General features: G+C 40.5%; 1 protein-coding gene across 2 annotated transcripts in view; it reads left to right on the top strand.

Annotated features, from left to right (window-relative positions):
- Positions 1-791: 791 nt before the first annotated feature.
- Positions 792-26,747, top strand: part of HERC1 (HECT and RLD domain containing E3 ubiquitin protein ligase family member 1) — a 94,367-nt gene continuing 68,411 nt past the window's right edge. For both annotated transcript variants that reach the window (XM_048956162.1, XM_048956161.1), the window contains exons 1-10: positions 792-945; positions 17,736-18,691; positions 20,106-20,201; positions 20,496-20,690; positions 21,804-22,115; positions 22,764-22,860; positions 24,340-24,483; positions 24,700-24,827; positions 25,664-25,808; positions 25,904-26,075. In XM_048956162.1, coding sequence (XP_048812119.1) covers positions 17,762-18,691; positions 20,106-20,201; positions 20,496-20,690; positions 21,804-22,115; positions 22,764-22,860; positions 24,340-24,483; positions 24,700-24,827; positions 25,664-25,808; positions 25,904-26,075 — 2,219 coding nt within the window. In that variant the 5' untranslated portion in view covers positions 792-945; positions 17,736-17,761. The remainder of the gene's footprint in view (positions 946-17,735; positions 18,692-20,105; positions 20,202-20,495; positions 20,691-21,803; positions 22,116-22,763; positions 22,861-24,339; positions 24,484-24,699; positions 24,828-25,663; positions 25,809-25,903; positions 26,076-26,747) is intronic.

Genomic DNA, 26,747 nt, shown 5'->3' with positions numbered 1-26,747 from the left:
GATAACTGCACAGATAAGTTGCTAACAGAGGTGTTTTTTGTGAGTTTTTTTTTAGCTTGGGCAGTTCAGACTGTATTTCCAAAGCAAGACATTTGCTTGCAGCTTTCTGCTGCAAATAATTATGAATCCTTAAGAAGCTTTTAAGGGGGAACAGAATAGGGGAACAACAGTCCACGAGTGTAATGTGTCAGCACATGCCTAGGGAAGAAAACTCAACAGCAAGCACGTAGCAGTGTTTCCTCTAATAATCTCTGGCATTCGTGAGACGGCATTTCTGGGTTTCTGGTAGTCTGTGGTGGACTTCTTACTTTTCTTTTGATTTCACGTGAACTTCTGTGCATCAGCGTCTTGTAGCAGTGTTTGAAAGCTTAATTATGTGTGTGAAGAAATGATTGCTCTCGCTTGTTTGGAGTTTGACACCTACTGACTCCAGTTCCACTTGAGGACCTCTGACTCTCCGACTGGAAGAGCCGGCACACGATTGTCCCCTAACCCATCTCTGCGCTCTTGCAAGCTCCCACGCTCTGCCTGCCTTAGGCTCCTGTGCCCACACAGATGAACTGCTCCTCGTACAGAAGTTTCTCCATCGCTTCTCTTACCAGCTTTTCACCCCGCAGTGACACACGCTCGGCACCGCGGCCGCCCCTCGGCGCTGCCCGCCGCGCCCTCAGCTTTTCCCGCTCGGGGTCGCGCCGTCAGCAGGTGCCGATCGGGCGGCGGGGAGCGGCCCAGCGCGCGGGGGCGGGGAGCGGCCGGCGTCTCGCGAGAGCCGCGCGCGGGCCCCGCGAGATCTCGGCGCCGCCTTCCCCCTCCCCGCCCGCGTCATGTTTTCTCTTTGACAAGCCGCTGCCGCAGAGAGGACGCGGCTCCCCGCGGGGTTTCGTCGCACTCCCCCGCCCCGCGGAAGACCCGGACCGCGTTCTGCCGCCTCCCCGCCGCTGCCCGGTGAGCGTTCGGCCGCGGGGCGCCGGGGGCGGGCGGCCCTGAGGGAGCGCGGCGCGGGGGGAGGGGGCTTCTCTCTTCAGCGCCGCTCCGCACCGGAACGCGCCGCCTCGCGGGGTGCGGCCGGGGGCGGCCGTCGCCTCACCGAGCCCCGGAGCCGTCGCGGGGAGCTCGGGGGGATGGAGGAGCTCGGGGTATCGAGGAGGCCGCGGCTCCGAGGGCTGGGCGGGGATGGGCGGCAGGTGGGGCCGGGCGGGTGGCACCGCACCGCGATGGGGAGCGATGGGGACCTCCGTACATAGTGGGAAGGGGCCGGCAGGGCTCTCGCCTTCGGACCGCTCCGGACGCACAAACGCGCCTTCTGCTTTCACCGAGCTCCGTCCGGCCCCGCCGGCGCGGTTGCGGCGCGGGCTGCGCTCCTCCCCGCGGCGTTACGGCCATCCGCGGCTGCGGAGCTGCCGAAATTCCGGAGCGGCCTTCGGAGAGCCGCGCGTGGCCGCAGCTGTACCGCATCTCCTGAGCACACCGCCGGTCCGTCCTCGCCCCGTGCCGTACGTGCTGGCTCCTATTGGCAGCGCTGAAAAATCGCTCGTGTCCGAGGGCTGACATATTTTGCAGTCTAACGCGGCGTGCTGACGGTTTTGTTTTTAAAACTGGATGCTTTGATTCGCTTGCAGTTGTTCAGCTGTTTTCTATGCGGCGGCTCTCCGTGTTTGTCAGGGGCAAAACCCCTTTGTTCATCTCTCCTTTGCAGGGTATGTGCATTCGTTGCCTCGGTGAACACATCTTTGTGTTGCTTCAGAGCTATGTGTCACATCTCTGCTGCTTGGTTTTTCATAGGCTTCTTCCTTTGCAGTAGCTGGGATTATTTGATGTATGTACACACGGTGTACTGATGTTGATCAAGTTGGTAGCCTAGCTAAGTGTTCTGTTACTTTAGAACAAAACCCAAAGCTCTAAGTTTATACGTTCTGAATTAACGCTGCTCTTTGGAGGTGCCATAGAAACCACGTCTTTTTCATTGCTTAGGAATGTGGGACTGCAGAGGATGTGGATCTCAGGATTGAGTCTCACATAATTATGGGAAAAATACAGTAGGCATTTACTCTGGAAAGGTAGGCTGTAAACCCGGTCAGACTCTTAGTGCTTCCCAGTATCTGAAGAGGAATCTGTTGATTTAGTGTGGAAGATTAAAAGCTGTACAATGTTAAAATACCATGGGACAGATGAAGGGCATGGCCAGTCTGTACTGTTACACACAGTAGTTGTCTTTCCTTTAGAATGAAGCATCAAGGCTCCTTCTCTCCAACTATAAACAAACCTGTGCCTGGTTGAGACTTCCCTCTCTGCTCATACATGATACGTTTAAACAAGAACGTATATCTTGTTCATTGCCTTAATATTAAGGGTTACCATGTTTCTTTGCAGTTACTGAGAGGCCTGTCTAGTTGTTAGTGAAGAATAATGGGGATATAAAGTCTTTTGGCTTACTTTTGGTGGACAGTTGGTTTCTTTAAATTTCGTTTAGTCCTTGGCTGAACAATAGCTCACTGGTGAAAGCTTTTCCTTCTCTTATTCCATAACTGAAATAAATGGATATAAGTTAATTAGGAAAGGCTTTTAAGTGGCCTTGAAAAGTCATTTCAGATGGGTAATTGGTTTTAAAAAAAAAATCAACAGTGCAGTCATGGCTTGCATGGTTTAAAGTGTCAGTGATAGCTGGAGTGGTGTTACAGATGGGATGAACTCTATGTGAAATTAGTCGTGATACACGAGGTGCTAAAATTAAAGGAATATACATTTGAGTACTTTTTTTAGGGTTCACTTTCAGTATCCTTCTTTTTCTTGCAGTTTCTCATGTAGCTTTTATGAGATTGTGGGGTAGAAGAATGCTTTTATCCCTCTTTACTTAAAAGGGGTGGAGGTGTAAGGATCGTATGGATTTCCGGAAGAACTTGGTAGAGCACATTTGAGTTGTGATCACAGGTTGTTATGAAGCCATTATCCGCCCAATAAAACAGAAACAGACCTCATTCAGATACTGTAGTGATGCTCAGTCTTGTGTTTATTTGACTCGATATCTTCACAAATATATTTTGGTTACATACAGGGTGTATTTGTATCTTGCTGGTTTAACTTCCTGTTGCTGGAGTAATCGTACAAACACAAGCAACGCAGTGCTCAGCATTTGCTTTCTGGTGATTATTTCTCAGAAGGGCTCAAACCCTGATATTGCTGGCAGGTTTTGTTCTCTTCTGTCTTCACAGTGGTGACATTCATCATAAAATATTCAAATGCAGGAGGTGTTTTCTCCTTCAAAACAGCTAAACCTCATAAAATGAGACTCCTTTCCAAGGGCAGCTGAAGAAGCTGCAGATGCTTATTTTGCGGCACAGTAACTTCACGGTCACCCATGTAATTTCCAAGGAGAAAAAAGAGCCTGGAACCCAGGCTGTGGAATTTGCCAGCTAACAGCAAGTGTAATTGTGGCCTGGGAACTGGCCAGGTATATTCCCTGGCCTTGACTGCCTGTTGAGATTGACCTGATGACATCAAGCTGATTGGGACTGCATTCGGATGGCTAAAGCAATTGTGTTCTCTGCTGGGAGCTGGAATTAATTTGCTGCGTAGAGAACAGCCTGCAGTTAGAGTCTTCATTACTGGTGATAACTTACTATATATATATATATATATATATATATATATATATATATATTTTCTCTTGCTTTCAGTGAGGTTTAACGTGGAAATGTTATCCTCAAACATTTCCCTACAAATGCACAAATTTATATAGCACAACTTTATTTTTGAGTACTAGTTGTGCTCTGAGTCAAGAAATGGAAATACTAATGCAAAGAATAACTTACTTGTTTGCATTTATGTTCCAGTCTTGCTTTTGAGTACATTTTCTTGCTCTTTAATATTGAAGTAAATGGGTTCCATTGTACTTAGGTTGCTCTGAAAGCTGTGCCTTTTATTTATTTTCAGGGAAATATGGGAACTACAACAGATCCAAAGAGCTCAATAACACTATTAGATGATTTCAATTTAAAGTATTGCAGACAGTGTAGAACTGAAATAAATGTGTTTATGCTGTTTTGGTTTTTAATCTAAGTGATTAGATTGAGACTATTGATGGAAGGGCCGGAGCACCTCTCCTATGAAGAAGGCCAGCTCACTCAGCCTTTGTTTAGCTTGGAGAAGAGAAAGCTCTGGGGGGACCTCATTGTGGCTTTCCAGTCCTTGAAGGAAGCTTACATGCAGAAGGGAACTGACTTTTTGCATGGTCTGGTATTGGTAGGACGAAGGCTTGGAACTAAAAGAGGGAGAGTTCAGGTTAGATGTTAGTTTCCAATTCATTACTCAGAGGGTGGTGAGGCAGTGGCACAGGCTGCCCCATCCCTGGAGGCATTCAAGTCCAGGTTAGATGGGGCCCTGCTCTGGTGGGTGTCTGCCCTATCTGTGACAAGGAGTTGGAGCTCAGGATCCAACCTGGATTTTTAAGGTCCCTTCCAATCTAAGCCATTTTATGATCGTACTTTGGCTGGGCACTAGAACAGGCTCTGTGGGGCAGTGGTCATTGCTGGAATATAAGGAGCTTTTGGATAACACTCTCAGACATAAGGTTTGAATTTTGGATGGGCGTGTGGGGAGCCAAGAGTTGGACTTCATCATCTTTATGGGTTCCTTCCAACTCAGGGTATTCTGTGATCAGCCGTGCAGTTTTGTCAGTGATGAACAAGAGCCTGCACGTCACACTTAAAAATCTGCATCAGCAGAGATGACCCACTGTCAGCAACCACTGCTGAAAGGCATCACTCATGGTGTCACTTGCTCACATCCACTGTTTGGTCTCTGTAAGTACTCAGCACGTGTGGATGAATGTCAATGGATGCCATTTTTTCCCCATGGAGGAATTCAATTCCACCCCTTTGTTTCACCTGCTCTTCCATGTCAGACAGCATTTTGTCACAGTTCCCCTCTCACATGGCAACAAAATGGAGTAGAATGCTGGGCAGAAGGGTCAACCTTTACTGCCACACCACCAGTGTAACAAAATAGGAGGCATCACTTTTTGAGCAGTCCTCATATTACAAAATAGAATAACAAGATATAGTTCACTGTTTTCCACAGATAAAAATTAATCACAAACTTGATAAGGGGTTGATCAAATAATTCAGGTCGTAAGTAACCTGTGGGGATCATACAGTCTGCCTCTGTGCCTTAGATCAGGGAGAAGTTATAAGGGGTCTGTAGAGGGTTTTCTCTATTCCTTGAATGCTTCCGAGGATGGGGCGTCCACAGCTTCTGTGGGCAGCCTGTTACAGTGCCTCACCACCTTCTCAGAAAGGAATGTGTTCCTTGTGTCTAATCTAAACCTCTCTCTTTTACTTTACTCCTTGTTTTATTGCATACAGGCAATGGTGTTTTGCTCACACCAAAATTACTGTAATCCGGTGTACGAAAGAATACTCCTAAAATGGTCTTCTTGGCCAGTATGTTTAGTCTGATTTCACTGTTAATGACAGGTAGGAGGTGAACGGGAATCTACACAGTCATGGGAACAGAAGGAGAAAATGGTAAGCTAGAAAATGCTGACACTGCAGACAAATTACTACATAGGAATAGAGAAGTGAAACTAAACATGCAATAAATGCCCTGAGGTAGGGAAAAAAAAAAAGGGAGAGATGGTAGATAGTAGGAGATGGACAGTAGAACAAGGCAAAAAAAAAAACATAAGTGTCTTACAAATATGGAGCAGCAATACAGCAAGGACCTAAAGACCTAAATGAGAAAGAGCAAGTATGGGTAGTCATTGAAGCAAATTGTTCTTCGTTCATTTACACAAATCTGTCAGCATTACAATGAAGTGCACACAGACATGAATAGAGGTGGTGGATGTCTCTCTGCTGCTCACAGCATCCGCTGTCTTTCCTCCTTTCTTATGGTCACTTCATGCTCAAAAGTTGGAAACCAAATTACTGATGTTGTAATTCAGGTTACTTCTGCAACAAACCTGTCCTGTCCAAACAGTAAAGCAGAGGTGGCTCCATAATGTGTAACAGCTAAGCTGTGCTGAGGTTTTGGTGGTATTTTTTCAGCTTTAGTCTTTCCTCCTAGGAGATTTTCAGTTGTTCTAAGGCTAATTACTCCTTTACCGTCAGGCCTGCTATTGAAGCCAATATAATCCTGTGCTTTTAGCTGGTCAGTCCAAATAACATCTGTGAGACAAATGGAAAGAGGACAAACTTAAAGATAAGTGTATGAGAAATTAAAGCTATGTGCTTTTTTCCCCCCTCTTTATAAATAAAATGTAATCAACGGGGTCCTTGAATGCAAGTCTTGCTAAATCCCTGGATGCTGTAAATGCACTAATGCAGAAGGGAGAGAAAAAAATGTTGTTAATATTTGGCAGAGATGCTTATAGAAATCAGTTTATTTCTTCAGAGACATAGCAGTATATTAAAACAAAAGCTGAGAAAGTAACAGAGAATCCATAGAATCATCAAAAGTGGTTAGTAAAAAAGAAGAGCTGAGAAGCAGACATCTCCATTCATGTCTAGAATACAGTGCAATGGTTTGGGGAAGAGAGGACTGGGAAAGTGCTGAAGACCACGGTGAGATGTTACAGCTGCCACTCTTCCAATCGTGGCTCTTCCAAGCAAAAGGAAGATTTCATGTGTCAGCCTGCCAGACCGCTCCCAAGAAACTTGAGGTGAATTATTTTTCCAGCTTCTGCCTTCATCTCCTTCATAAAGAAGAATTTTCTGGTAAAGTGTTCTTACAACCTCTTAACCTAAAGCAAAAAGCAAATAATAGTTATTTTATTTCTTTTGCAGACCCTGAAAAGAGGGACACTTGTTGCACTGACAGTTGTATCACAGCATGACTGATACTCCTTGAGCAGAAATTTCCTAGGTAGTTTATTTTGCTGAAGTCTGACTCCAAGTCTGTGTGCCTTGCATGCTCTCCCCAAAAAACCGACGACCCCAAAACAATAATAATAACAACAACAGTAACAACAACAACATTTCAAAGTTACAAATGAAGATTTGTTTCTCCATAGGAACTATGGCTGGGCTGGATGGGGCTTTAGGCAGCTGGTCCAAACAGAGGTGTCCCTGCCTGCAGCAAACACTGGAACTAGATAATCTTTAAGGAGCCTTCCAACCCAAACCGTTCTGTGGTTCTGAAATACTGAGCAAATAACTAGGCATCACTGTGTTCTGTTAGCGTTAGCTTTAAGTGTCGCTGTTTGCCCTGGCCATGAGCAATGTGGAGGATATTCTAAATGTTGTGTTGTTTGTAGGTTTTACGTGGTTGGCCTATGGGAAGACTTGGGTGAACTCTGTCCTTATGGTGTTTGTGAGGGATCTGCAGGTTGTTCATGAAGTGTCTCTGGCTGTTGTCTGCTTAATGGTATGTAAGAAAGTGCTGGTCCTGGAGCTGTGTAATGCCACTGATTCATGCTTCTGACTGTTTCAGTGGTTTGAGAGAATCCAGGTGTGGTGGTCCATCAAGTGAAACAGCTCTGAAATGCTCCTAGGGGGTAACTCAGCATCCCTGGTAATAGTGATAGTTGTAGTTATGGCCTGATAAGCAGAAGTCTTCAGAAGTTCCTGCAGCTGTCTGCAAACACCACCAGATGAAATTGGCCTGTGTTAATGTCACTGCTGCCCCCTGAATTGATGGTTTGGGAAATATCTAATAGCTGTAGTGGTTTAGAATTTCAAAAAGCACATTGCATTATTGATGGTTTTTTGTCTAGGTTGTTTCAGAACTGGAAAAACTGGGAGCTTCAAGGGAAGGTCAGCACTCGTTAGGATTTGTAAGAGTTGTGTTGATTTAGTTAAATTCATGCTGCTTTTTGAATGCAAGTGCACACACGTCTGGGAGCGATTCCTGCTTGAAGTTGTACGTTTAGTTAAATTCTGAAGGTAGGATTTTAATTAATTTTGTGTATATGTTTCTAAATAAACCTTGTAAGAAAAGGTATGTAAGTGTTGTTTGGAGCACTGCTATCTGCTGCTAAGTCAGATGGGATTAAAGCAATAACATACAAATACTGTATGTAAATCACTCTGAAAGTAATGCCTCCTTTGTATTTCCATGGGACCGACAGCAGACATGAAGAATTGTTCGATACAGCAAATTCTCAGCTGCAGTACATCATTATGTCCATATGAACAGTCGTGTAGGAATAGAGGAAGTAGGAGGAGGGAAGTTGGTGGCAGTGGTTAGAGGTATGCACTGCTTCTGCTGACACTACAGGGGAGAAATAACCACATTGTTTGATGTCTCATAGTCTTGATGGAATATTGAACTGATAATTAAAAACACTTAGATAACGACTTGGGTTTTGTGGTAAGAATGTTATGTTTATTTCAGTTAATGGAATGGTTTATAGGGATTCTAAGTGCTCGTGCTACAAACTAATCTGCTCCAAGTTTGAAGGGATTCCACTTCTGCAGTGGAGTTGTACTGTCATCGCAGTGAGGCAGGAAATAGAAGCATGTTGTATATATTTTTTTTCAGTCATATTTAGAAGAATTGATATGTTCCAGACCTGTAATCAGGTGTGTACACAGAACTTCTGCCTTCTCGATGTTATTTCTACAATAACATTGGAGAAGAGGTGTTTTTTAACAACACGTAAATCTCTTACCATTGAATAGTCCGTGTGCCAGGGAATGACCTGAGTTACTCTCCTGATGAGCTGGTAGAATTACCTGATTATTTTGATTGTGAAATCCTTCCTGAGCTTTGTGTAGAGCACACAACAGCTTGATTTTTCCAGGCCATCCGCAGGAATTATTTCTCACTGTTACAAACACAGGTTGCACTTCTCTTACCAGCACGGAAAATGGTGGTACGCCCTGGCTGCCATCTGTTTAAGTACTGAATGTTCTAATCCTTCTCAGAAACCACCCAGGTGTCACAGTGCTCAAAGGACCTGTAGCACAGTTTCCTCTAGGAGTTCTCACATTGAAAACAGGGAATGAAATTGTGAACTGGAGAAAGATTGAGTCAGTGAACATGTGCTGCAGAGCGCCGTCCTTCAGATAGATACAGCTCTGCTTACCTGTTAAAGCTCTGCTTTTTTTTGTGCTCAGTTTAGAAATAACTTTCCCTGTCCACTGGGAAAGGCACTGTGTTGTTACAACAAGGCAGTAAAGAGCTCAGGCTTGTGGGTGTCACGGCCACTTCTTTGCACGTCCTTTAGTTTTGATATTTGCTGCCTTTGATTCAACTGCGCAGACTTCCAGCTTCTTGTCTTACAAGCTTTTGTAATTAGGCTCCCATAAAATTAAGTTAAATGTTGTCAGCATCTTACAGAGGTTGCTGAAATTGCTAATTGCAGAAAGGGGAGCGAGCACTTCTGAAACTTGTGATCTTCAGGAGGTTTGAAACCTTCCAGGTACAGGTGGGCTTTCAAGAGCTTTGAGGACTATCAAGGCTCTCAGCTGCTTCTGAGTTGTTGTGAGAGTCCGAGCACTTCGTTTCTGCCAGAGTAACTGTGCTTTGTTCCTACTGCAATCAGCCTGAGTTCACAACAGATAGTTGGTAATATTTGAGCGCATCGAATTCAGGCCGTGCTGGTATCTCCTGTGTGCCTGCTGCTGTCAGCGGCTTCAGAAGATGTCTTTTCTTTGTACTGAATGAAGATGCTGCATCTTAATTTCTACATACTAATTCTCAGACTGTGGTTGGTCGGGTGGCATTTAGTCTTTCCAGAATGTAGAGGCTTGTGGTTTGTAGTTAAATTTTTTTTCATTAGCCTTCTAATGCATCTTTTCACTTCTCCACTCTATTTGCTATGGGGTATTATGACTTGCTCCTTCATAAACACTAAAATAATTTCCTAGTTGAGCTTATCTTGCAGTTGCTGGGGGGTAGGCTGTTGAAACTGGTTTTGACTGCTTTATACGTAATGCATTATTTATGCAGAAAATGAATAATAATACATTTTGCTTAGTAGACACTGCAAAAAGAAACCTAATTAGCTGAAGTAGAATTTGGATAGAATGTTGAATTTCTTTCTCCTGTTCAAAAGGTGCTCAAGTCCTTTTATGAGTGCTAAAATCATTTTCTCTGCAGCAGCATTGCACTAAGTTACTGTTGAATCATTGCTTCCCAGAAGATAGGAGTCTTGTGTTTCTCTGGCTAACATGCCATGATTTTCCTGAGCAGAAGAATATGGTGTTTTGCACATCTTCAAGCAAGAAGCTTTTCTTTTTTTGCATGCATTCATAATAGTAGGAGTTTGTGATGGCGACCAGATCTTTAAACCTGCCTTCAGTTGTATGTCTTACTGTGAGGTACTTGTGGAAATGAGGTTGACCTTACAAGCCTTAATGTTTCTGGTATTTTTGATTGGCCATGAAAAATTTGCAGAAGCTCTTAAAATCTGATTGGAATTTTGAAGGAACTACAACAAAAATATTTGGGCTCTGATTTGTGTTTGAATGCAGGCTTGCAAAAGTGCAGTCAGGTGTGCTTACTGGGACGTCTTACTACTAGGAAATGATAAGAGAAAGGTAATGGAGGGATAGACTTTGAGCTGTAGAAACCATTGAAGCTTGTGTCTGTGTAAGCTGAAGAACCATTCTGCAGGTTTGGAAATCTCTATGGGCTATGACAAGTGATATGTAAAGACAGTGTCCAACTGTATGCCCATGGCTCGCCGTGTGCATTTGACTACGCTTCATGTAAGGGTAGTATTGCTCTTTATCCCTGTCTTATGGTGCCTGTTTGTTTGGTCCTTGCACACAGGGAGAGGAAAGCACTGAGCTGTGCGGTGATAATTGAGCGTGAAGCATACACAGACATCAGTCACTGTGTTTGAAGATGTGGTTCCATTTCTATGTTGGCTGTGTATAATTTCAGTTTTCCTTTTAGTGGTCTGGGTGGCAGTTTATACCTTCTTTCGGATATCTGTAGGCATCTGTTGTGATGAAAATTCATGATAGAGTACCAGTAGCTACTTGCATTTGGCAGTGAGGTTGAAGCACTGTGTTGGAGATCATAATTGAAGAAGAAAATCAAAACCCCTGTAATTAATTGCTCCATGCATGTGGGTGGTTCCTATCCATTGGTAAGCTGAACGTGCTTGCCACAGAGTGGAAAAGCTGATGGGCTCTTTGCTTCTTACACCAGTCAGATCTTGCCTGCCACTTATTTATGCTCGTTTGTAAAACTTTATTTGAAAATGAAAAACAAAACACAGCAAAAACCCACTACACTTCTTGCTTCAGCTCTCATCTCTTCTTGCAGGAAATTGATCATATCCTTGGAGATGCCTAGAGCTCCTTACCTTCCTTTTCCTCCCTGAAAAAGGAGCTAAGTGTAATGACTTTGTGTTGCTTCTGTCCCATCTCCACCTTTCCTTAGTTTAACACATTAATCTTTCTCTTGGAAACACAACACTTTCTTAGTAATCTTTTTAAGGGAGCTTCCTGCTGACTTGTATTAGCTGGGATGAACTTGCTCAGCTGTGTGGAGGCAGTTCTTTGATGACAAATTCAAGTGTCCCCTATAATTTCCGAGTTGAAATGAAAAACTGAGACTGCAGAAATTCCTTTGGAGAAGTTGTGTATGTGCTCTGTCCATGGGCCTTTCAGCTTTGCCCTTCAGCCCCATAGAGAATTAGTGTCATCCTCCCCACCCCATTTCTGTATTGAAATGAAGGGATATTTACTGGGTTGTTTTTGCAAATTCCCAAGTCCTTTGACTGTGTTGAAGTTGAGATTGTCTATTATTAAAGAGTTTTAGGTTTTCTTTGCCTTTAGTACGTAGTTCTTTGTATTTGTGGTTGATCAAAGCTGTCCCACTTACCTCAGAGTGAGAAGACGTAAGACCTGCGTGGTTTCCAGAAGCTGTAATAAAAACCTGAAAAAGAGATTTTTAGAGATCTGACAGTCCTTACAGCCAGCCAAACACTTTTATGAAAGCTTTTAATTATCTGTGGGGTTTTTTTTCTCTCATTCTGGTAATTCAGGAGGTAGTGGTACTTTTGCTACAAAATTTACTCTTTCGTCTCATTTTAACTTTTTTTTTTTGGTATGGCACTTTATGCAGACAAGTACTCAAAATCAGATTTGACATCCTATCCCCTGTAGTGTATTTCATTTGGTTGTTGACTTGGCATTTTGAAACAGTTACTCCACTTTGAAAAGAAAGAGGTGTTATACAGCAGTTCCTTATGCTTCAGAAGAATATACATGGGATGCTTATAGAGTGCACTATAAATTCTGGAAAACAATACCAACAGAACCAAATGTGTTTTTATGTCTGTAGCAAAATGCCTGTTGTGTTTGATCTGCTGGTGAATGTTCCCTCTGGGTACTGTTCATACCTCGGGGCGGTCGGTGGCATGGGGGTGTATATCTAAAATAAGCTGGGATTCATTGCAAAGTCGAGTTTCACTTTCCAAGTGTTTAAATTGCCGCAGTGATGAGGAGAAGAAACAAACTGTATTTATGGCTTATCACTTTGCAGTGCATTTCCGTTCAGTTTATGCACATGTCCACATCTGGTGCCTTTTTGTCATTTCTTATTGCAGATGGAAGGATGGTCCTTTTTTCTTTAGGAAATGCGGTCTGTGCTCTTAGTGATAGGAAATGTATTCTTTATAGAAAGCAAATTTGTTGAAACTTTTGTTATTCTTAATGATTGCCTGCAACAAGCCTTTCGCATTTTAACCTATGTGAATTATTAGTTAGTTAGGGATGCTTAGATGAATGAATGCATCAGAGGTGGCTGATGGCAGGCTGAATTAATTCCTGTGTAAGGAACAGAGACCCTTCACAGTGACACTGGTATTTCCAATTCAGCTCTCTAGGTGGCTAACGTGTCATTTTCTTTTCTCCCCAGAAATGCGATGCCTTTCTTATATATTTGAGCTCAGAAGGGAAGATCTTAAGTTTATTAATTATTATTAGCACTTATTCTGTCTTGCTGTCAAACACGTGCAGGCTCATGGCTTTGTGCTTGTTTTTTTCCTAGATGGAGCACTGTCTAAAAGAGAAACTCAATTACCATGTTAGTAAACAGACTAACAAAAATATGTGGGAAAAGGAGAAATTACATTAATTATAAACTTTCATTCTCTGAGTTCTTGGTGGTGTGGAAATGTATGCCAGCCATTTAATTATAATTTCATAATATTCAAAGTTCCTATTAACTTGATTTAATTGAGTTTGAAATGCTGCCTTTTATCTTGCTTTTATGCTTACTAATTATTGCAAGTGGTCAAAGCTTCATCCTAAGTGTAAAATTTGAGTGGTGGTAGCATGTGGCAGTTCCTATATTTGGTTTTAGTTAATGCCTTGTTTATATAGAATCAAAGAATGGCTTAAGTTTAAAGGGACCTTAGAGATCATCTTCCAATCCTTCTGGTAATCCAGTCCATCAGGTTGCCCAAAGCCCATCCACCTTGAACACCTCCAGGGCTGGGGCATCCACAGCTTCCTTGGGAGCCTGTGCCAGTTCCTCACCACCCTCTGAGTTTTGCTTTCTGATGATGACTAATCTGATTTTCATTGCTGATGACTAATCTGAATCTACCCTCTTTTGGTTTGAAGCTGTTATCCCTTGTTCTATCACTACAACTTCCCAGCTCTCCCGTAGGCCTCTGCAGGCACTGGCAGGCCACTCAGGTCCCCCAGAGCTTTCTCTTCTCCAGGCTGAACAGCCCCAGCTCCCTCAGCCTCTCATCTCAGGAGAAGTTCTCCAGCCCTCTCACATCCTCATGGCCCCTTGTGCACCGTCCAACAATTCCATGTCCTCTGTGTGCTGGGAGGCTCAGTACTCCAGGTTGGGGGTCTTACGAGATGTGATGGGGAAAGCTGTTCATGTGGAAGATGTGAACATCAATATGTTGGTCAGTGATTTGAGAGGAGGTTAACTTTTTATTCAGCTTGCTGAAAGGGGTATTTTCTATTTGAAATCTCTCTCACACACACACAAAAAGCAATGTACTGAAATGCAGATGGGATGTTTTTGAGAATTGCTTGTTGCAATTCCAGATGTATCTTTTGGTCTCACCTAGAAGAAACACCCAGGAAGTTTTGGCAACTGTGAATTAAGAGCATTTTATGTGTTCCAGTGTTTGAATACCCAAATGAAGCTCTGTGATGTAGAACTGTTTTTGTTTGTACTGCTGCTGATGAAAGACAAGTACTTCCTTTCTCCACTTCTTGCCTCGTATCTCTGACTTCTCCTTTTGTGGCCAGGCAGCCGCTTGTTTGAAAAGCTGTCATCATCTTATTTAGGAGGTTGGTAGTACTGCATGCTGCCCTGCACTGTGGCATTGATGCCTCCCACACCGTTAGCTGCTCGTGTAGCCATTAGTAGTAGAGCATTTGTGTGCCTGTTCACGTGGTCTTTCAAAGACAGAAGTTTTCCTTTTGCCTGCACTAAGAAGCAGATATAAACCTTACATGTGTAGTCCCCAGGTGTGAGCTGGAGAAAATAAACCCTACCAATAAGCTGTGCCAGCCCTTGTTACTAACTACAGTGAGATGTAATTACTGCACTTCCACGTCAGCTGCGAGAGAGAGAGCTTACATTCATATTCAGAGAGCATTTTCAGAATGCATCAAGTCAGTTCTCTGCTGTCAGTACCTCTGGCTATCTGCCACCTTTATTTGCAAGATGAACCAAATGCTGTTTTCAAGATAGACCAGTGTCTTTTGAAAGTTGCAGTAGGTTTTGAAAGTTGCAGGTTACTACTACCAAGAGCTAGAATTGAAGCTTCAGCTTTCATTTTCAGAGAAAATTCAGTACTCAGGAAAAAGAGCAGTATTTGCACTTTTGAGTTATGTGAACACGTTTTGGAATTTCTGAATGAAGACTGGCTGCTGAACGTGATGCAAAGCAAATGTCGGAGTTGATTCAGGGAACTCCTTGCATAGCTAAGCTGCTCTGTAACGCATTGCACTAGGAGCATTACAGCTGTAGTAGGCACATCCTCTCACTAGATGGCAGAGGGTTTTCCCCCATCCACCTAAAACCTAGTTATAAATAAGGTATCAAGTAGGGTTCAGGCTGCCAAAGAGCACAAACCTCTCCTTAATTCAGAATATTATGTTATTTTTTGTTGAAATTTCAACATGTTATAGCTTAGGTGTAGTAAGTGCTGTTGTGATGCAAACCTTGTGTGTTTTCCATAGGGCAGCACTTGGGCACTGTGCAAACACTGGTCTCTGCAGCAGCTTGTGCTTGGTACCAGTGGCATTTGGGTGTGGGTTTGATTAACATCGTACTTAGTTCATTTGTGATTGTTTCAAACCCATTTGCCTGTGGTTTCCCTTTGTAATATACTTAGCTTTTCCCCTTCCTTTCTTCTCTATGCCATATTTATAGACCAGGTTTCTCCTTGTTTTTGTAGGTTTGTTTTTTTCTTTTTAATTAGCTATGCTAAGAAGCCAGAATCCTGCTTTTCTCTTCAGTTAGGTTCTATGCAAAGGTGGGCTAGAGGAATAATCTTGGTGTGTTCCAGTGTCAGCCTTTATTGCATTCAAGATCTCAGTGAGAGAAATGATTTCCATGAATTTCAATTAATTAGCATTTTTAAAAGTTGTGTAACAATGTTTCCCTTACCCTAACCTTGTCTAATCATTCTAGAATTGCTCATTAATTCTGCTCAGATGTGTATTTGATCTCTATCATGACTCATAATCCCTTTGTGAGTCACTCCATTCTTCCAGTTTTTGGGTCTCCCAGTGGTAGGTTCTCTACTTGCATAAGAAATTTTTATTTTATAATTATATAAGCTTTCATGTCTTGCTATTAAATTCCAAGCTTGCAATCTTATTTCTTCTCATTTGCATGCTTTTCTCTCTCATGTGTGCAGTGATAGAAGAGCCTTTGCACTTCATATTGTTATTTTAACAACTCACTGATTAAAATATTGAGCTGTAGGTTTCAAGATAATGATGTCTGCTGAACATGACTAGTTGTTAACTGGATGATTTTTTTCCACCAAATTTTGTCTTTTCCACATTATTTGTTCAACATCATACAGTTTCTCAATAAATTTACACAACCTTAATGTTTAGGAGTAGCTTATTACAGTGTTGTTTGTCTAATGAATACCATATGCCTTTATGAGCAATGTGTTTTAAGGGCTTACACTTTCACTTTGGATACCAGGGCTGTTTACTGTGACTGAGCACTGGGAGGCTACAAGGTGATGTGCACACTGAGCTGCCCTCCTGCCTGTGCCAACACCTATGGCATGCTTTCCCCAGAGAAGGGCTGTGTTCAGAATATAACCTGCTTTTCCAACACAGTGTGATCAAATGGAGTTTTTGCCAAGTTTAGTTTGAAGGTTGATAAACTGAGATGAAATTTCAAGAAGGTCTGAGGTTCTGTAATTTGCTGAAGTGTATTTTCTCCATTTGATCATTTATTTTAGGATATGAATTTTAAAATGGTGAACAAAAAAATGCAGACCCTTCTAACTTACTGTTAAGCTTGTAAATGGGTTGATGCCAAAGCATTTGAGCTTCACATATGGGTTTTGTAACAAAAGTTTGGCCATTAATGTAGAACTCAGTTCCTCCTGTGTCACTCAAGGGATCAGGCAACATGAAAGACAACAGAGGTTTAAGGACTGCTGCTAGCTAAAAAAAGCTTTGTGGCATGAAGCAGAGGATTGCATTTTAACCACAGGGTTTCCAGAAATCTTGTAAAAATTTCATTAAGATTTTTAATTGAGTTTGGAGCCACATGAGTGTATTATTTGTTTTGCTTTCTTTCCCATAAAATTGCCAGTAAAAAAAAATCTCTTATATTCATTGATGTCTTTGATTTGAAAGAATGACAAAAGCTGTCAAGTTGGTTTGGCAACAAGCTTGAGCTGCCCTGGTGAGGCAGTGTGCACTTCTGAGTTTTCCTTTTATCTGCATGCTGTTAGTGATTCCTTTGTTAAAATCTGTAGTAAAAGTTTTGAATACTGTTGAAGTCATAGATGATGAAATGCTTTAATATAAGAGAATACGTAATATTCAATAGAGTAAATTCATTTGGAATAGTAATGTATATTTGGCTCTGAAGATCTTATTCATGGAATGAATAGGAGTTACTCAGTGGCCCACCCACCCTGATGTAACTTACGTGCACCTGCCCTGGTTTCCATTCAATATTTTGACATTGATTTTAAGATACCTACCTTAAGAAAGGAGAGAGAATGACTTGTGGCTGCAGGAGCTAATAAGCTTTGTAAAGTCGAATGTTTTGTTAATGGCCTAAATTAGTAGCCTTATTTATTGTCACATGAAGCTTTTCAGCAGTTCTCTGTTCACTTGTGTACAGTTTTAAGTGATCTTGTGCACTTTTTTGAAGTTGTTATCTTTAGTTTTGCCATCTGAAAAGAGAAGATTCATTTTTTTTTCAAGTAGTATTAAAGTGTACTTTCACTGAATGTAGCAGAATTAAATTTACTTTGTGTGAACTTCTGTGTATATCAATTCAGATTATGTACATACACTCTGCAGTTCTTACAGCATGGTAAGGCAATTGCATGTCCATGTACTGGTTTAAAATGAAGATCAGAATTAATCTGCAAAATGTCTTTTTATACTACCCTTATGCTACTGGGATTGGATCTGAATGCCAGATTCGTGTATACTTATATGGGTAAAATGGTGGAACTTTGATAAAATTGGGAATTAAAGTTTTGCTGCTTGCTTTGCTGAAGAATTGATAGAGTTTGGTCTACTGTGAATAGTAAATTCAGTAGATACTATTGCGCATCTGCTTACTTGTTTTTTTTTTTTCATCTTCAGGACTAATGGCAAAAGAATAAACCAACATGGCAGCTATGGTCCCACCCGTGAAGCTGAAATGGCTTGAACATCTGAACAGCTCTTGGATCACAGAAGACAGTGAATCTATTGCAACGAGGGAGGGAGTTTCTATCTTATATGCTAAGTTAGTTAGCAATAAAGAAGTAGTGCCATTGCCTCAGCAGGTTCTGTGCCTCAAAGGACCTCAGCTACCGGATTTTGAGCGGGAATCTCTAAGTAGCGATGAACAGGACCACTATTTGGATGCCCTTCTTAGCAGCCAGCTGGCACTGGCTAAGATGGTATGCTCAGACTCTCCGTTTGCTGGAGCGCTTCGAAAACGTCTCCTTGTATTGCAGCGAGTCTTCTATGCACTTTCTAATAAGTATCATGATAAGGGTAAGGTGAAGCAACAGCAGCATTCGCCGGAAAGCAGTTCTGGATCAACTGATGTGCATTCTGTCAGTGAACGTCCCAGGTCGAGTACGGATGCGCTCATAGAAATGGGCGTTCGGACTGGGTTAAGCTTGTTGTTTGCACTGCTGAGACAAAGTTGGATGATGCCAGCGTCGGGCCCTGGCCTCAGTCTTTGCAATGATGTTATCCACACTGCAATAGAAGTCGTGAGTTCTTTACCACCTTTATCTTTAGCAAACGAAAGCAAGATTCCACCAATGGGGCTGGACTGTTTATCGCAAGTGACGACATTTCTTAAGGGAGTAACAATTCCAAACTCTGGGGCAGACACTTTAGGTCGTAGATTAGCTTCTGAATTGCTTCTTGGCTTGGCTGCCCAGCGAGGTTCCCTGCGATACCTTCTTGAGTGGATAGAAATGGCATTAAATGCTTCAGCTGTAGTGAACACCATGGAGAAAACCAAGTTGCTACAAAGTCCGGAAGGAATGATCAGCTTTGATTGCTTTATGAGTATATTAATGCAGATGCGACGATCTTTGGTAGGTATACCAGCTTTGAGTTTTCTACGTGGCAAATGTAGATGCATTCTTAACTTTAAATACAGTTGCTCAGCACTGAATACTATGTATGGTAGTTGTTAGCTTTAATGTGCAAAAAAAAAGTAACAACGCCCTAAGAAAATGGACTGAGTTGTTTGTAAGTAAGGCACACTGATAGCTTTGTCTTTTGAATGATTACTTCTGATCCTGAGCGAATGTTCTTTTTAAAACTTTGACATTATTGCCTAACATGCAGTCAAAAGCTGTAGTATGCTTCTGCCTCGTGTGCTCAGACTGTAACAAGGAAGGACTTTTTCTCCAAAATGGTGATTTCTCCCCTCAGATTTGTAGTGCTTAGTAATGAACATAAATCTAAAACATTTAAGATTTTAAAGAAGTGGGAAATTCAACTTTTAGAGTGCTGATGATGGAGAATGCGTAAGTTGTTATAAAATCAGGTGCTTTGCACAGATTATTGAAATCCAATTGGAAAGCAATACAAAAAAATTCTGGGCACACAGTAATGCAAGTTAGAAATAATACTTTTTTGTTTCACTTTACGTTCAGATTTGTGAGAAGGAGTGGAGCTATTTGTAGTTTTACTACTGCTGAATATTTTAATGAAAGACTTCTGTGAAATTCTAGATTGGACCAATTCCTTAAAGTACTTACTCCCATTAAAATTAAATATAATCTATTTTCTTCTCACGTTAGCAGATTATCTCCTTTGTGTGCACAAGGTCTGTTATCACTAACGTTCTAAAGAAAGTAGATTTTCTGCTGTGTTAGGTAGGTTTCATTCTTTTGACTGAAGTGACATTCTTTTGACTGAAGAAAGACATCTAGCATCTGTACAGCAGCAGCGAAGGAGTCTTGTGTGCAGATCACAAACTCATTGCATGCTGTGTGCCTATGCCTGTGTATGGCCTGTGTGCCTTCTGTGTGATGGAAAGAAGGGAGCGAGCTGCCAGATCAAATTATTTATTCAGTTCAGTATTTTCCCAGCCTAATGGGTGGTAGCAGGATCTACATTGGATTAAATGTCCTGATGAACAACTTCAGCTGTTGTTTTTGTGTGGTTCTTTTTTCACTGGATATAAAGTTATAGACCAAAATACAGAGTCTATGTAAAAAGAAGAGTAGTAATGATTAGTAATATATGATTTAACTAGACAAACATGAATGAAATGTGTTTTAGAACAAATTGGTATCAGGATAAATTAACTGTAAACCCAGATATTTTCGCAAAAACAGCAAAAATAAGAATGTTTAGCTAATGTTGGCATATTTTTGTTTCCCTGGAATGCATGCAGATAACATAGGTACTCTAAGAACAAATCACTGCTGTATTTTGTACAGTTGCACCGTTGCTCTATGGAAATATTTTTCTCACAGTAATGTTTAAAAATTGCAGGGATCATCTGCTGATCGAAGTCAATGGAGAGAGCCAACTAGAACATCTGATGGCTTATGTTCTCTTTACGAGGCAGCTCTATGTTTATTTGAAGAGGTATGTCATGAAATGAAGCTTGAATTTAAGGAAATCATACATTACATCTGGCTGTTGTGTGCATGTGTATGGCACAGAATCTGCTGAGTTATTCTGAAATGGAAAAGGTGGGCAAGGAAAGGGTGAAAAGCAAGAATGCAGAGAAACAAAGTTATTTGAACGCATTAACAACGTATGGTGATAACTTGTGTTTTAGGCAGTGCCATAGTGAGAGGGAATTTAACTTGGATCAGTCATTACTGCTGTAGGAAAATAAATGAAAATACTGCTGTGTAATAGATCTCTTTTGAATAGGTTTGTCGCATGGCATCAGACTATTCAAGAACATGTGCCAGCCCTGACAGCATTCAAACGGGTGATGCTCCCATTGTTTCTGAAACCTGTGAAGTTTACGTTTGGGGTAGCAACAGCAGCCATCAACTGGTGGAAGGAACTCAGGAGAAAATACTGCAACCCAAGCTTGCTCCAAGTTTTTCCGATGCACAGACGGTGGGTGATATCTATAGCATTATATAATGTATATAATGAAGCTCAGCAGCTTCATAGTTGTAGTACAAAACTGGAAAGCACTGCTTTATTGCCAAGTGTGCTGATGGTTGGAATGAGGGAATGATTCTCAGAACGAATTACACAACTCACTTTACTGAAGGTATTTCACTACTTTTATTGTTGCCTGGAAAAAGGATTTTTTTTTTTTAATGTTACAAATGGATTGATACCATGTAGCAAGAGTGACTGAATTATCTAGCTTGCAATGAAATGCATTTGTAGAGAGGAATTTGCTTGCCTGTAGGTTTTTTTTTTCCTTCTCATTGTTTAAAAGATACCTTAAATACTCAATTGTCTTTTCAACTGGTGTTTTTCACATCAAGTGTGTCTAGTTTAAAAGTCCAAACTGGGCTAGCTGCTGGCACAGAAGCCTTAATTAGCTTTCTGAAAATCAATATACAGTATGCTCTTTCTGCTCTCAGTAACAGATTCTGCAGTTGCAGCTTAGCACTTCTAGTGATGCGTGACACAGGATAGTTTGCTTTTCTGTTGCTTTGTTGACTTAGCAGTGTTGACTTAAGTAAAAGCATTTTGGGGGATCTCTAGACAATTTAGGTATGTTTTCTGAAATTGTTTTCATGGACTTTACTTGCACAGTTTTATGCCAGTTAAATGCAGGACCAGGCATCATAAAGCAAACTTGTGCATTTAAAAAAGCTGCTTAAACAGAACACTGATACACAGAAGGGAAATGACTTACTTTTGTCTTTTTAATCTTAAGAAAATACATCTTCAAAACTGTCAAATACCATTCATGACTTTGAAAGATCTGAAAGCAGCCTGAGTTCTATAGTCTGTAAAAGAGATGCAATTAAACAAGATGACTTAATGACCATTTTACATCCTTTATGTAAAGAAAAGGATTTCCTTATAAAATATTTTCAGTTATTTTGATTTTATTGCTTGCTGAACTCCACAAATTCTTCTTGTTTTTTTACATTGCTCTACAGGAAAGAGATATAGAAAGAAAAATGACATCCTGTTTGAGAATACATACTTTTTGACCTACCGATTTATTTTATCTGAATACTGTTTTATCCTTTCTGTTTATAGATTGAAGCTGGACAGTATTGCACTTTTGTAATTTCTACGGATGGCTCTGTCAGAGCCTGTGGTAAAGGCAGCTATGGGAGACTAGGGCTGGGTGATTCCAATAACCAGTCCACTTTGAAAAAACTGACTTTTGAGCCTCATAGATCCATTAAAAAAGTGTCATCTTCAAAAGGATCTGACGGGCACACTCTAGCGTTCACAACGGAAGGGGAAGTCTTCAGCTGGGGTGATGGTGACTATGGAAAACTGGGACACGGAAACAGTTCAACTCAGAAATATCCCAAACTTATTCAGGGCCCACTGCAAGGAAAGGTATGACTTTGATAGAAGCACGCCTCGTTTTGGTCTGCTCGGTTAAGATATCGTGTAATATTTGAAATATGTAAGATCTTAGGATTCTGTGTTTTAAGTTTTCTTTGAAGTCAGATCTGTTTCAGCAAAGCACTGAAATATGTTGATTGCCTTTGTGCACGTGATTACCAACATTGCCACTGTTGAAAACTTTCTCACATTCTTAAATCTTGTGTGCGTGTTTGTGCTGAACTGCAGTGACATTCCAGAAGAACAGTTTTTGGTAGCTGTAACATCATGACAATCTCATATGCAAATTTTTAGTGGTTTCAGTTGTGTTGTCCTACAAGGCCTTCATTTGCCTTTCTGTCCATGTTTTGGCCAATGATTTTAACATCTGCTTTTGCTTCTCTCTGCTGCTGTTGTGGTTATGTTAAATTTGCTTGAAAAATAAGTCATGACTATTTTATAGACAATCTTGTCTGTATTGTTTTCTGCTCATAAAGTGCTAAATGATAAAGCCTAGTGAAGATAAATTTAAATGTGTACTTGCTCTACATAAGTGAAGAGGTAGAGGTGCACATATTCCTTCCTAGAGTAGACTTGCTTAAGCTTTCAAAATTCTTATACAAATTGTATGAAAACATTTTTTTTTTGTACGTAACGTAGGTTGTTGTATGTGTGTCAGCTGGATACAGACATAGTGCTGCTGTTACAGAAGATGGAGAGCTGTATACATGGGGAGAAGGAGACTTTGGGAGATTAGGTAATTCTAAAATACCATGAAGTGCTTTTGGGAGAATTCCTGCATCTAGTAATGATACTATACGTGTGTTTCCCCTTTTTTCTTATTATCCCATCTAAATACACTTGTATATGTACATGTGAGCGTGTGTGTACATAGGCAAAAATCAATGCAGATAATTTCATAAGTCTTCTGTTATTCTTTTTCCAGGAAAAGTTGCCTTTCATTTATAAGACTGTACATCACAGATGTTGCCCCTTAAGTGTGTAGAGTAGGCATGTAAAATAAACCAGAATTCTAGATGGACGTAACCTAGTGATAGTAGAATGGTTCTTTAGGACAGTGTTGAATAACTGGTAGAAGATATTAAGTCTTCAATTATAATGTGATGCCAATAAGGAAAACTGACATTCTGTTTAATGAAATGACTTTGTCATTTTATCTTAATACACTTAACTTTATCATTTCAGTTAAATTTACCTTCTTAATATCTCTAATTTATTTTTTTTCAAGTTCACTTTTGTTTATTTCATTATCTTCGCTATGCAGCTTGCATGGCTGGTATGAAACCACCCTTCTCAAACAGGTTCTTTTAAACCAGATGATTTTGCTCAGAAAATTGCTTTCAAGGGGAGTTTTAGATCCTTTCTGTTCTCTTTGGTTTGAATGTCATGATCTCCTATTGGAGAGGTAAAAGCAAGTAGCTGTGTTGGGGACAAAAGATGGAGGGGATGTCGTTTTACAGTGTAGTCTGTCACAGATTTTCAGGGGAAACAGAAGAAGTTCTGAGCCTTTCCCTGCTTTTAGGAAAAGGACATTAGGTTAGAGAGGAAAAAGTCTCACTGAGTTTTAGCTTAATGTGCTTTTTTACATTCTTAATGTAGTTTGAATTATGCAGTGATGGGTTCCATTGCACAGCTAAGAAGTAGCATTCAGTTAAGTCATAGGAACCTGTTCACATTCTATCTCTTAGGGATACCATGCAGTATCTCTTAAAGTAGGTGGTGCTGTAGTATATTAGGCTTCTGCAGAAAAGATGATCTAAGGCTATCCACTGATTTCATTTGTGCAGTGTATATGCAGAAGAAAGAATCTGCCATTATTTTAGATTCCTTATTCTGTTCAGGCCACTTGCTGCCTAGTGTTAGGAAGTATAACTACCCAATCACTAATGTTACACTAGTTATTCTAGTATAGAATATACTAGTATATTCTAGTATAACTAGGCAGTTATACTAGTAATTCTTTTTATTTTTTCAAAGTAGGTAGAAAGTAGTTCTGTTATTTAGTGGTATTATAAAAGTGAAAAGGTATTATAAAAATGGTATTTATAAAAATGAAATGTTTGTTAACCTAACTGCAGATCTCTTTCCGAAAAGTGGGCAAAAATTGTCTTCTGTGATGACTACAGTTTACATGGCTTTTGCAAAACTTTGCTGGGATTACAGACCAGAATAGGAATTTTCACAAAAAGAAAGTGATTTTTTCTGCTTTCTTCAGGTCACGGTGACAGCAACAGCCGCAACATTCCGACTTTAGTGAAAGATATTAGCAATGTAGGAGAGGTTTCCTGTGGCAGTTCACACACGATAGCTCTGTCCAAAGATGGCAGAACAGTATGGTCATTTGGAGGAGGAGATAATGGTAGGTATAAGTACACCATAATAAATACTTATTTCCTAAAGTCTGCAGTTATTGTATTTGAAAGAGAACACGTTTTATGAAAACTGTTATATGTGTTAATTTTAAAAATGTACCCTGATGTTTTGGAAATCTGAAAGTAATTTTTTTTTGGTACTTCCAGTTGTCGCCATTTATATATTGAAAATATTTTCCACTTATAATTTTTCCTTTTTTTAGGCAAACTTGGTCACGGTGATACAAATAGAGTATATAAACCTAAAGTTATAGAAGCCTTGCAAGGAATGTTTATTCGAAAAGTTTGTGCTGGGAGTCAGTCTTCACTTGCCTTAACATCAACAGGACAGGTTGGTGCAAATAGATTTCACTCAAACAATGGCACTTGGTATTTAACAAGACAGACTGGGTTTATTTCAGCATTTATTATTTTGGCTGTTGAGAAAACATACAGCTAGTTCACGAATGCTGGTGTATGGCTGTACAGCTCCTGATGTGAGTCTGGCTAAAAGTGCTGAGATTCCAAGAGGCTAGAGTTATTCAGAATGTTCTGCAGAGTCAAGCAAAAATACACATTCCAAGAGTCTTCGTTAGCCACAGCAAATAATTATTTTAGATCAAGAAATGTAACTGGTACAAGACCAAATGAGATTCAGGAAACAAAAAGCAGTGAAATGATTTTAATTTTTAATGCATTAACCACCTGAGGTATTGAAATAATGTAATAGTATCTTAAAATGTGTATTTAAAAATACATGTTAACTGTTTCATTTCTAATCCATAAAATTACAGGAGAGTCTGGAAATAAATGTTAGGTAGTAAATGGGGTCCTGCAGTGGTATAATGTATATGCATGTAATACAGTAAACCTTTCTACACTTCTAACCTAGCTGAACTCCCACTTCACCATGATTCAAAGAGAATGTGTTATTGAAGTATGGATCAAGAATGCTGAAGTTTATTGTGGTAGTTTCTCCTCTTGCGACAGCCTTCCCAGCTGATCTGCTCTCTAGCCAGAAATGTGATTGGAGACAATAAATGTAGATTACATTAAATGTATGTAAGCGATGGAAGTACTCTGCATGGTTCTTTTGAGAACATGATTTCAGTCGGTTATCCAGTACATTGCTGATGATGGCCAATAATGCAGATTTGACACTGATATTTTGTGGTTTGTTTGCTCTAGGTTTATGCATGGGGCTGTGGTGCATGCCTTGGCTGTGGCTCTTCTGAGGCGACTGCTCTCAGACCCAAACTTATTGAGGAACTGGCTGCTACAAGAATAGTTGATATTTCAATTGGTGACAGTCACTGTTTGGCACTTTCTCATGGTAAAATAAATTAAGCATGAAGATATGTAATCTTCCCTTTTGATCAGAAGCAGTTGTATCTCAGATTCTGTTTTCTGCTCTATTTGCAATTATAGATAATGAAGTTTATGCTTGGGGTAACAATTCAATGGGACAGTGTGGTCAGGGAAACTCTACTGGTCCCATTACCAAACCGAAGAAAGTCAGTGGTTTAGATGGAGTTTCAATTCAACAAATTTCAGCAGGAACCTCTCATAGTCTTGCCTGGACAGCTCTTCCAAGAGACAGGTAATGGTTATACTTGAGGACAGATATATATTTATTTAAAAATATAATACCCTTTGGATGCATTTAATATTTTCCTGAGGGCACTAATGCATTTAAAGTGTTCTGCTTGTAATATTTTGGACTGAAGAATCTCTTTAAATTCTATCCTTCTCTTTCCTTTTGTTCTTTCCAAACTGCTGTAGTACAAAATAGCTTAGCAGCACCAATAATATGGATATTAGTACATTTAAATTTTGTTATCTGCTATTAGACAAAAATAAGACCTGTTTACTGAAAACCATCAAGTTAGGCAGTGAGGATTCAGTATTTCTTTGTTTTATGCTTCTGACTGCATGTTCTGTGGTTTATGTAGTTTCTTTCAGCTAACAAGGCAACGAAGAGTAAGAGTTTGGGAAATACATACATTCATATAAGTCATTAGACATAAATTTAACCTTCATAGTAACTTCCTAAGTGGTTACATGTCAAGATGAACTGAAAAGAGGTGCCTAAATAAATGGTTTAGTAATTAATGTGCAGTGCCTGAAATAATACTTTACTGCAAAGGCCTGATCAAGTGATTACAGTGAACTGATAAACCTGACTTATATACGGACTAACAGGGAGGAATAGAAAAACTCTTTTAATATTTGGGAGATAATCCAGACTTTCAAGATGTCCTGTTTTAATGGG

Source organism: Lagopus muta, chromosome 10 (genome assembly GCF_023343835.1).
Source record: "Lagopus muta isolate bLagMut1 chromosome 10, bLagMut1 primary, whole genome shotgun sequence".
In the NCBI taxonomy this organism is placed as follows: Eukaryota; Metazoa; Chordata; class Aves; order Galliformes; family Phasianidae; genus Lagopus; species Lagopus muta.
Note: the sequence above shows the minus strand (reverse complement) of the source record. Positions and strands in the feature narration are given on the sequence as shown.